Genomic DNA, 12,398 nt, shown 5'->3' on the forward strand with positions numbered 1-12,398 from the left:
AGGCACTTAATGTCAGCTCACTGCATTGAGCATTGGATCTTGCTAAGTGGTGATGCGCAGCTCAACCTCTGGGCTTTTCTGAACAAATAAAACTTCTACAGAAACTACAGTTAATTGGAAGGAATGGATTTCGCCTGATTGCCTCTTTGGCCCTGAAAGCAGCAGAAGCCCCTGAGAAGGCGTTCTGTACGCCCTGTTCCTTACCCCGAAAGGCACTCGGAACATAATGGGAGTGACAGGCTACACTGATCCATTATGGACACGCTGCCACGGTGCACCCCTACGAAGACTCCGCGGAGACAGACATTGTGTTTGTGAAGGCACTTTTTTAATTCGCAGTTTGCTTGTACATCAAGGCAAGGAGGAGACAGCCGTGGGGGTTACGCCTCGTACCTGCTCCTGTAAAGCCTGCCGCTGCTGAGAGGGTTGGAGGGGTGGCTGGAGGTGTTCCACACCTGCATGCCTAGGCCATCCCCCAGGGGAGGGTCCAAAGGGGAGAGGACGGCCTACATGGAGGGGCGGATACGGAATCCTTGCCGGTGGTCGTGTCTGGGGCTGCGGTCCCTGCCCCTGCGCCTCTCTGGCCCTGCAAGGGGGACCTGGAGGGTAAGGCGAAGTAGCCTGGTGAACCACGCGGCGCTAGTGAGACTCAGAGGTCCTATGTATTCGGCCGTGGCGGGGCTGCCGGCCTGCAGTCAGGTTTGCTTCCTCGCCATATCTACTGTGCTGCGCATAGGCGTCGCCAGAGCATGGCTGGCGCTGCAGGGATTGGTCCCAGGGCAAAGTGGAGCCATGGCGGCGGGGCTGGAAGCGCCTGCGAACTTGGGCCGGGATACAGGGGGTGTCCGCGACTGAGCGATAGGGCGCGCGGGCCTAGGTGGGCACGAAGGCGGTGCCTCCTCACCGGATTCACTTCCGTGGGGCTGGAGCAGCCTGTAGCTCGCGGGCCCTCTGAGAAGGCTCCCAGGTCCTTCCCAGATCCACCTGCCTAACGGGTCATCGCAGGGCAGGTCCATGCCCCAGGCGTCGCCCAGGTGGGCCAGCAGCAGCTGTGAGAGCCTTCGGTGAGCGTGTTCGTTCCAGTGCAAGCCATCTGGCTGCAGGTGCTGCCAGGAGTGCCGGAAGTGGAATTGCAAGTCCAGCACGTCGAAGCCTAGCCTGCTGGCTTCAGCGGCCCTGTAGAAGTTGGCCTCCACCACATCTACCCGCAGGCACGCGGTCGGGGGCGTGCCCTGAGGTGGGAGGAAACCACCTGAGACCGTCTCAGCCACTGGCATGGCAGTGTTCCACACCACGAGGGAGGACCCGGGCAGCACCTGGCGAAGGCGCCAGAACAGGGTCTCCAGGTTCCTCCTGTAGCTCCACATGGAATCCTGGCCATACCTGGACAGGTCCCAGAGGCAGGAGTTCATGATGACCAAGTCTGGGCCGTGCTCGCCCCTCAGCAGCTCCAGCAGGACTTTCTCCACGTACCGGGGGTAGGAGCGCGTGAGGAAGTAGACGCGCACAAGGTGGTGTGTGGAGCAGAACTCGCGGACTTCGCGGTAGTGGGTCCCGTTGTGCATACGGCCTCACCAGCCGCCGTGCAGCAGCCTGTCCTGCTCGAAGCTCATCTCGCCCTTGGCCTTCAGCTGACTGCTTGAGAGCAGGCAGTCCTTCTGCAGCAGGAGCACCAGGTCCTTGTACACGGCCCTCTGCACCGAGTCCCCCATGACGACCACGAACTTGTGCAGCAGCTGCCGGACTTCGGACGCCCTCAGGTGGACCATGGTGGCTGGGCGAAGGTGGCCTAGCTCCTGCCTTCCCTCAGGGCGGGTCCCGAAACAGCTCTGGACCGAGGGCTGAGCGGCTGCTGCCAAAGACGGAGAGAAGGCAGGCTGGCTGGCTGGCTGGCGGTTGTCGGGGCGGCCGGGCGGGCAGACGGGGGGCTGTTTAATGCAGCTGGACTGGCCTGGGCCTGGACGGGGAGGAGAAAGGGGGCAGCATCTGCGGTCGTGAAAGCCGTCTCGGCAATCCTTAGGCCGTGGGTGTGACCTCTGAACCTATGGCCCTGCCCCCGTACCCGGCTTGGCTCCCCCTGGTGGAGGGCGTCGGTGCTGACACTGATGCTGTTGGTCTGGAAGGATGTAGGCTGTTCCCGCCTCAGCCACCACCTGTGCCAGGCCCTGGGACGAGGTTTGTCCACTGGGAGAACCAGGCCACTTCCAGGGCCATGGCCCAGTCGGTGGTCGATCCACACGCAGGATTTCCAGGCATTGTTGGTGAGAATACTCAGGAAAACGTACTCATCTTATTTCCACGATGCTTTTGTCTTTGTTTTCATTTTGTCTCTCTCTTCCCAATCCCATTGTGAGCACCCCTGCCACCTGAGAAATGACACGAACACACCCCATGACCGATCACTTTGCCGCAGGGTAAAGGCTGAAGACCCCTTCTAACACAGTGTCACAACCGGGGTGTGAGAAGCCATACGCACAAGGTACTGGCCATGATGGTGTCCCCAAGGAGCCCACCCTTCACCCTTCCAACTGCACACCCAATGCTCCTGAGCTGAGGCCTGGCAACCACACAGCTCCTCCGCATTTACCCAGCATTGCCCTTTGGAGAATCGATGCAAAGGATCCCTACGGTATGTAAGGTAGGTGGATGGTTTACCCTTCCTGGGCACCTTCTTCTGGGCAGTCATTCTGCCTCTCTGGGGATCCCCCCTGGGTGTCCAGTGTAGAACTCCTGCCGTCCACCACCTTTTTGCACTGAGAAGCGGCCTCTGGTGCGGTTCAAGCAGGTTGAGCTTAGTATCCCACTTCTGGCTCTTACAAATTAGGCTGCTATTACACTTTTGTAGGTGGACTTGTGCAAAAAGAGAGCTCCAGCTCTTGATAAAAGCCCGGAGCTGCACTTGTCTGCTGGTGTGGTGGTAGAACAATCGTTGCTTTGAGAAATGCTCAGACCCTTTTCCACAGTGGCTCTGCCAGCCATTGGATCTGTTAATTTTAACATCCTCACTCCTTAAATTATGACACTATCTTCTGGGTGGCCCAAACCATTAAACATATGACTACCAACAGAAAGATTGACAGTTTGAGTCCATGTAGAGGCCCCTCAAGTGAAAGTTCTGGCTATCTACTTCCAAAAGGGCATAGACTTAAAAAACAAAAAACAAAAAAACTTGTGGAGTACATTACTACTCTGCAATATCTGGGGTTGCTATGAGCCAGATTCAACACGATGGCAACGGGTCAGTAGTTGTTCCACGTACAGTGACTTCCTCTCCCTTGACTATAAATGTTAACATCCTGGCTGAAGGCACCATTCCTAATTCTTACTGAGATGCAGTATGATTTCCTTATCCCTTGTATACTGGTGCTGGATTCCTGGCTGGAATCCAAGGCCTACTTCTCAACAGGATATCAATATCAGCTTTGATAAAAAGAACTTTTCCCTTCCCTCTCTTTAATATAGATGCCAGTATGGGGCATGGTTCTGTAACAACCATGCCCCATAACTTAATAGGGTGTTGAATTAGTCTCTTGGTTCTATGAATCATGAACTTCTGTATTAGCAGATTCTGACTGTATTACTCACATCTTATTTTGTATTAAAAAATGTGTGCATGTGTCAAGCTCTATGAACCCTGACCTCTTGTCTACTTGAATAGGATGCTAGCTTTCTAACCGTACTGCCTTTGACTATTTCATTACCAGAATATGGGTCAAGCTCCTGGCTCTGTGAAACCTGATCTTTTTTGTTATTCTTTTTCCTCTTGGATATGGTTGCTAACTTCCTTTTTGTAACAATCATGGCATAATCCTTACTACTATGTCAATATCTTAGTAAAGACATAGATATTATTTTAAGGCTATGGATGTTTCCTTTTTAGCTTTGTTAAAAATGACCTTTTTCTCACTAGTATATACCTTAAGGTTCTTCTCTGTGAATCCTGCCTTCATGTTTCTCTGGGAATAAATGCCAATTTCGAGCCTTCAAAAGCCGTGTGTCTTTTTTTAAATAGGGTATTAAGGCAAATTTCCTTTCATATGGACTATGACCATCTTTAATCAATAATATGAATGCTGTCTATCTGGCTGTACTCTGCCCCTGTTTCACTTGGCTATGGATGCATTTTTCTGGCTCAGTGAACCCTGACATTCAGTCTCCCAACTTATGAGTTTCTTGACTGTAACAACCACCGCCTCTTTAACACTCAGATCCGGTTTCAGATTTTTACTGAGTTGTATTCTTTAAACTCCATCCTTAATGTTTCATAGGATTTGGATTCTAGCTTTCTGGCCATGAGAACCATGGGCTATTTTTACTAGAATATGGATGTAGACTGTTAGCTTTATGAACCCTACTCTGTTTTTGTTCATGAACGTGATTGCTACTTACCTGCTTATAGCAACCTTAACACATTTTTTAGCACAATCTGAGTCAGACCAGGGCTTTATGAACCCTGAACTTCTCTTAAATACTATGTAAACGTAGCTTCTTGGCTTTAAGAAGCATGATGTATCTTTTACTAAAATATGATTTCAGGCTCATGATTCTTCGAACCCTAACCTCCTTTCTCCTTGTTTGTGGAGTTCCAGATTTTAAAAATTTATTTCACTGGCTATGAGTGCTAACTTTATGGCTATAATGACTTTGACATTAATATTATTACTATTTTCTAGGTAAATATTTAGTCTAAGAGCTTGTTTAACTCTATCATGTTTTTCTTTGGGCATGCATGCTAACCTCTTGGCTGTAATAAATATGCCATATTTCCTACTGCCCATTACTCACTGCCATCGGGTGGATTCTGATGCATAGCAACTCTACAGGAAGGAGTAGAACTGCCACATGGTTTTCAAAGCAGTGTCTGGTGGATTTGAACTCCCGACCTTCTGGTTAGCAGCTGTAACTCTTAAACACTGTGCCACCAGGGTTCCTATTGGGATGTGGATTTAGTTTCCAAGTATGCATATCTTGAGTTCCTCTTCAGCTGGATGTAGATGCTAATTTTCTGGCTGCAATAACCATGACCTGTTTCTTGCTATGATATTAATGCAGGCTCCTGCTGGTATGAACTTTGGCCTCTTATTTTCCCTTGGATAAGTTTTCTAGCTGTCTGATTGTAATACTCATTGAAGATTACATAGCGGGATATGTATCCACACCATCATCTTTGGTGTTGTCGCTGTTCGGTGCCATTTAGTCCACTCTGACTCATAGTGACTCTGTGTCAAGCAGAATAAAACACTGCCTGTCCCTGCACCATCCTCACAATGGCTGCTATGTTTGAAGCCATTGTTTGCAGACACTGCGCTAATCCATCTGGTCGAAGGCTTTCTTCTTTCTTGCTGACCCTCTACCAACCATGACGTTCTTCCTTCCTGATACCATATCCAAAGTGTGTCAGATGAAGTCCTTCTGTCCTTGCTTCCAAGGAACACTCTGGCTGCACTTCTACCAAGACAGATTTGTTCGTTCTTCTGGCAGTTCATAGTATATTCAGTATTCTTCTCCAACACCATAACTCAAAGGCATCAGTTCTTCTTCAGACTTCCTTATTCATTGTCCAGCTTTCCAACGCATATGAGACAATTGAAAACATCATGGCTTGGGTCAGGTGTGCCTTAGTCCAAAAAGTAACATCTTTGCTATTCAACACTTTAAAGAGGTCTTTATGCAGAAGATTTGCCCAGTGAAATACATCATTTCAATTACGACTGCTGGCACTGATGGTGTAACCAAGTAAAATGAAATCCTTGACAACTTCCATCTTTTCTCCGTTTATCATGATGTTGCTTGTTGGCCCAAGTGTAAGGATTTTTCTTTTCTGTATGTTGGGGTGTAATTCATACTAAAGGCTGTAGTCTTTGATTTTTATCAGTAAGGGCCTCAATCCCACTTCGCCTTCAGTAAGCAAGGTTGTATCATCTGCCTCTCTCAGATTATTAATGAGTCTTCCTGTAATCCTGATGGCACATTTTTTTTTTGAGATAGTCCAGCTTCTCACATTATTTGATTGGCATATAAATTGAGTATGTATGATAAAAGGATACAACCCTGGTGCATACCTTTCCTGATTTTAAACCACATAATATTCCATTCTACCTGAGCAACTGATTCGTGGTCTATGTACAGGTTCCATATCAGCAAAATTAAGTGTTCTAAAATCCCCATACTTCACAATGTTATCCATAATTTGTTATGATCCACAAAATTGAATGCCTTTGCATAGTCAGTAAAACACATGTAGATATCTTTCTGGTATTCTCTGCTTTCAGCCATGACCCATCTGACTTCAGCAGTGAAAACACTTTTCAGTGTCGTCTTCTGAATCTAACTTGAATTTATGGAAGTTCCATATCGATATACTGCTACAAATGTTTTTAATTATCTTCAGCAACATTTTACCTGCATATGGTATTAATGGTATTGTTTGATAATTTCTGCACTCTGTTGGATCACCTTTCTTTAGAATGGTATCAAATATGCATCTCTTACAGTAGATTGGCCAGGTTGCTGTGAGCACTTCCCACACCACATTCATTTGTTGAAGCATCTCCATGGGTATTCTGTCAATTCCTATGTTTTTGACCAACACCTGCAGTGTAGCTTCAGCTTCTTCCTTCAGTCCCACAGGTTCTTGCTCACAGGATACCTACAAGCCTTTTAACCTTTATCGCCTCTCTAAACAAATACGCATGCTGAATACCTCCCACATCTGAGAATTATTAGTTTAATTTAATTGAGGAGTAGTTAGCATAAGTGCTTCACATTCCTTCCCCGAAGAAAAATTCCAAGAAACAAACTAGTAGAAGCAACCTGTCAGAAATCTGAAAGACAATCAAAATTTATGGCAATGAAGTAGCTGTTGAATAAAGAAAAGGTGACATCAGAAGGATCAGAAAGAGGTCTTCCAGTGTGCAGGCAGCATTAATATAGTACGCTCATGACCCCCTACAACAATGAGAGAAAAAACAAGATTAATGAATTCGGCGATCTCAGAACTCTCTCCAAGGAAGGACTGGAGAACTAGCCTGATTACCAAAATAGGAGAGAGTGGTAGCAAGACAGTGGGAAGGATATTTGCAGAACTTCCATGCTGTACTTACCAATCCAGCTAGTATGGCCATTTTAAGAAGGCTGTTGGTGGCATCTCCAAATGAAACAATACCCAGGGCAGGAACAAAATGGAAGAATCAGACTGAAACCTAGATACTGAATAAACAGACATGGAAAGGTTTAACAAGATGGGAAAGGCATACACTGCAGTTGGCCAGACCTGACAGAGAGTAGTGCTTGAGTGCAGCATAGAAATGAGTTCCAGGATCTCCAGGAAAGAGCAGACAGAGTAAAGTGGTGTGGAATGGCCTGGGTAAAGTACATGAGCAGATTGCAGGAACGGCAGAGAGCGTATCCGTAAGGAGGGACGCAGGATAGGAGCAACAATGAGGGTGTGTGCTCCAAAATGTGAGGTGAAGGTGTTGGTAGGAGAGTCCAGGATTAGTACTTGGGACCACTTACCAGCAGTAGGACAGCAACTCTTCAGACAAATCCTAGTATGCTGTTACCTACTACCATAGAAGTGAATCAAGGTCCTTGGTCCCAGAGTTGCAAGTTTTCCCTACCATTCTCCAGCATTGCCTCCTCTTAGACCATGCCTCTATCACATGCAATGCAGCCCAATGATCCAGGGACCTGCCACTGGCAGCAATGGCCTGCCAGCCAGTAGTACTGATTCACATGGTAGGGACCCACAACAAGCTACCTTTTGAAGGGCACTGTCCCCATCACCACGCGGCCGGTGGTGCAAAGGGTCTCTAGCTCTATGCTGCAACCCTTCTGTGGGAGCCTGAACCAATTCACTTCACACACCTGTGACAGAATGCCACACCCAGTCAACTGGCATTTCCAGTCCCTTTAGCAAGCCTCTTGAGCATAATGTCAGGAGAAACTCCACCCTTACCCCTTCCAGTACAACAGAAAATCCAGAAAACTCCAGACACATCTGATACCTTTCCTAGGATGTAGCATAGACCAGATTATGTTGACGGTTTTCCCTGACATAGAGATAACTGGTGACATGGCCTCACATCTCCCTAGAACAGATGCAGGAAATGTGCCATACCAGCTGTGATATAGAAAAACAAATACCACTACCACTGGCCTTCTGGCACAACAGAGAAAGACTAGGAAACACCTACCAGTAACTTGACAGCTCACCAAGAACAAAAAGAAAGATGGAAGATTAGAACTGTCAGCCCAAAAAACAAAGAGGTAAGGTTGACAAAGTTTCGGTCAAGACATCTGAGCAACCTGTCTTGGGACAGTATGGCTGAGTGACCACGGCTGGGATGAAAGTTTCTTTGAACCACCAAAGGAAACGATGAGGAAGAAGAGCAACCTAAAGAAAAGGGGAAGAAGCCACTGTCCTGGTCTATTAATCAAACAAATGAAATATTAAATAAATCAGTAAATCTTAATATCTGAAAAACAAGTCAGTTAGAAAGCATATGGGGAGACAGGAAACCATAGCTCATACAATGAACAAAATAAGAGGAAATAAATTGTCCCTGAGAAAGATCATATAATGGAAATACTCAACAAGGATTTTTATTGTTAGTATTATGTATGTTCAAAGAGATAATGAAAAGTACAGAAAAAGATCTAAAAGAAATCAGAAAAACAGTACAAAAAAAAGAACTTTAATAAGAGAAAAGTGAAAAAAGTAATCTATATATAGAAATACTAGAGCTCAATAAGAAAAGAGATGATCTGCAAAATGGAAGGACACAAAAGTAGAATTGAAATGACAGAGACTTCCAGTGAACATAAAGACAGAACATTGAGAAAGGTTAGTCTGAAGAGCAACAGGAAAAAAAAAGGAATGAAGGAAAACGAACAATGCCTAAGACAGCTGTGAGAGACCATCAAGAAAAATAACTTATGCATTATGAGGGCGCCAGGCGGAGATGAGAGTGAGAGGGCCAGAAAGAAATTTTGAAGAAATAATGGCAGAATACTTCCCAAACATCACAAAGAAAGGAAATATAATCTCCAAGAAGCTCAGTGATCTACACGTAAGATAAAACCTGAAAGAAATTCACCAAGGCATTTCATAGTGAAACTCCTGAGAGCCAAGAACAAAGAGAAAATTTGGAGAGAATGAGAAAAGAGAACTGTTATATACAAGTTGTCCCAAGTAAGTCCTGACTTATCTTCATAAGGGACCCTGATGGCACAGTGGTTCACTGTCCAAAAGTTGGCAGTTGAGGTCTACCATTTGCTCCTTAGGATCCCTGTGGGACAGTTCTACTCTGTCCTGTAGGGCCACTATGAGTCTAAATTGACTCAGTGGCAATTGGTTTTGGTTATATCTTCAGAAACCACAGAAGCAAGAAAGTAATGGATGACATATTTAAAGTGCAGAAAGAGAAAAAAAGTGGTAAGAATAATACACACAGCAAAAATATTCCGAAACAAGGGAGAAATTAAGACATTCTCAGATAAGCAAAAATTAAGGGAATTTGTTAGTACCAGATCAGCCCTACAAGAAGTACTAAAAGGACTCTTCCACAAAGAAAGGTAATGGCACTAAAGAGAACCTGAAGGGGTACATGCACAAAAGCACTGTCAGTATAAACATGACACCTATGACACTTTTGGATGGCAAATACTTAACTAAGGCAAAGTTATATGCAGAAAATAGGAGCTAAATACATACAACAATAAAATAATTTACATTCGTATTACAGGAAAATGAAGAGACTAAAACGTAATTGATAATAGCACCTAAAGAACAGGGAGGATGAGTGTCAACATAGAATTTTTATATGTTAAGGAAGTCAAGGTATTATCTAGATATATCAGTTTGTTATAAATGTGAGGTGTTAGATACAAATCTCATGGAAAGCAAAAAAAGTAAATAAAAAGAAATCATTCCTGAAAATAAATAGTAAAGCAAACAAAATGTCTCAGCATTCACAGGAAAATAATAAATAAGATGAAGAAAAACTCATATTCATAAAGAATTCAGCACTGAAGGTAAAGAACAAAGAAGCCATACATTTCACCAAAATTAAAATGAGAAAAAAGTACAACAAAATGTCAGAAGTAAATCCAGCCATACTGATAATCACCATAAATATAAATAAATACTCCTATCAAGAGGTAGAGAGCAGCCGAATGGACTGAAAAAATAGAAAACACACACACACAAAGGAAGAAGATAAAAAAAAAAAAAGCATGATACGTGTATATGCTCTCTACACGTTAGGAACAAGAACATACATAGTTTAAAAGCTAAAACATGAAAAAAAAGTAAATGCAAATAGCAACCAAAACAAAACACGTGATAATATCTGAAAAATTAGACATTAAATTAATATAAAAGATAAAAGAACAACTATGTCGATTCAAGAAGACATAACAATTACAAATATGCATCTAACATCAGAACCTCAAAATATATAAAGCAATCTCTGACAGAATCTCTGAGCAGAGAATGGAAAGGTGTGCAATAATAGTTGTTGCTTTGTGCAGCTGAATCAATCCAAGCTCCTAACTATGCTACAGGGCAGAGTAGAACCGCCCCATAGATTTTCCTAGGCTAAATTTTTAAGAGAATAAAATAGGTAGTCTTTTTTCTTGCAGAGCTGTTGGGTATGTTTGAACTGCCAACGTTTTGGTTAGCAACCAAGCTCTTAATGATTGTGCTACCAATGTATGAAAAGTTACAATAGTAGGAAACTTTAATACACCGTTTTCTGTTATGAAAGGAACTAGAAAGCAGATCAATAAGGAAACAGAAGACTTAAATATCACATTTAAACAATTGGACCTAACAGGCATTTATGGAACACTCTACCCCACAGCAGCTCTACATACATTCTTCTCCAATGAACTAAGATTATTCTCCAATATAGACAATATTTTAGTGCTCAAAGCAAACTGTAATAAACATAAAGAGACTGAAACCATACAAAGCATCTTTTGAGACGATAACAGAATCAATTTAGAAACCAAAACTAGGAAGTAAAGGGACTTGTTAATTAAGGAAATTAGTGACACCCTACTAAAGATACAAAGGATTATAGAAGAAAAGCCGAGAGATATTAAAAAAAATAGAATTAAATAAGAATGAAGATACACTATACCGAAATCTATACGACATAGTGAACGAATTCCTGAGGGAAATTATTAGCATTGAGTGATTACATTAAGAACGAATGAGAATCCCAAATCGATGGTTTAACTCTCCACCATGAAGAAATAGAAATGGAACAGCAAAAAATACCAAACTATCAGAAAAAAAATAATAAACATCCTCGGAGAAATAAATGATCTTGAAAATAGGAAAAGAATGGAAAGAATCAACAAAACCAGAAGTTGGTTCTTTAAAAGAATCTATAGAATAGACAGTCCACTGCCTAAACTGACAAAAAAAAAAAAAAGTGAAAATGTAAATAACCAAAATAAAAACTGAAGTTAAAGACATTACAACAGACAAATGAAAAGAAACATAAGAGAATGTTATGGAAAGCCACATTTCAACAAACTGGAATGCTTAGATGAAATGCACATACACCTAGAACATAACCTACTACTACTAATACGCATATACACACAAATAAAAAAAATCCGCTAACCCGTAAGAAAAGAGGAGATTGAATCAGTCATCAAACACCTCCCTCTCCACTAACTAGAAAAAGAAATAAAGCAGATGACCAGATGGCCTCACTGGAGAATATAGCAAACATTCAGAGAAGAAATGACATCGATCGTACTCAAAGTCTTCCAAAATATAGGACAGAAAGGAATGTTTCTTCACTCATTCTATTAAGCCAGCATGACTGTGATACCAAAGCCAAACAAAGACATCACAAGAAAAGAACACTACAAACTAATATCCCTCATAAATATAGACTTAAAAACTCTCAACAAAATTTTAGCAAACAGAATCCAATAGCACATTCAACAAAAAATTACACCACGATCAAATTGTATTTATTCCAGGAATCCAAGGCTGGTTCAACACTCAGCATCAATCAATGTAATATACCACATTAAGAAAAAGAAACATCATATGATCATCTTAATATATGTGGAAATTTATTTTAATAAAACCCTACACCATTTCCTTATTAAAACTTTTGACAAAATAGAAATAGAGGGGAAATCTCTAAATGTGATTAAGGGCATCTATCAAAAACCAAGTGACAATATCAAAGTCAATAAAGAAAGACCAGAGCCTTCCCTTTGTAAGCAGAATGAGACAAGCATGGCCACTGTCACAACTTATATTCAATATTGTTCTGGAAGTCGTGGTGAGCACAGTAAGAATAAAGAAAAAAAGGAAGGGAGGGAGGGAGGAAATAAAGACAGAAAAAATGTATCCAAAATAGAAA

General features: G+C 43.0%; 1 protein-coding gene across 1 annotated transcript; it reads right to left on the bottom strand.

Annotated features, from left to right (window-relative positions):
• Positions 1–695: 695 nt before the first annotated feature.
• On the bottom strand, positions 696–1,769 carry LOC135228990 (PC-esterase domain-containing protein 1B-like). Its single transcript, XM_064278734.1, is given in 1 exon segment — positions 696–1,769. A coding segment is annotated over 1 exon segment (1,074 nt).
• Positions 1,770–12,398: the final 10,629 nt, after the last annotated feature.

Source organism: Loxodonta africana, chromosome Y (assembly GCF_030014295.1).
Source record: "Loxodonta africana isolate mLoxAfr1 chromosome Y, mLoxAfr1.hap2, whole genome shotgun sequence".
Classification (NCBI taxonomy): domain Eukaryota; kingdom Metazoa; phylum Chordata; class Mammalia; order Proboscidea; family Elephantidae; genus Loxodonta; species Loxodonta africana.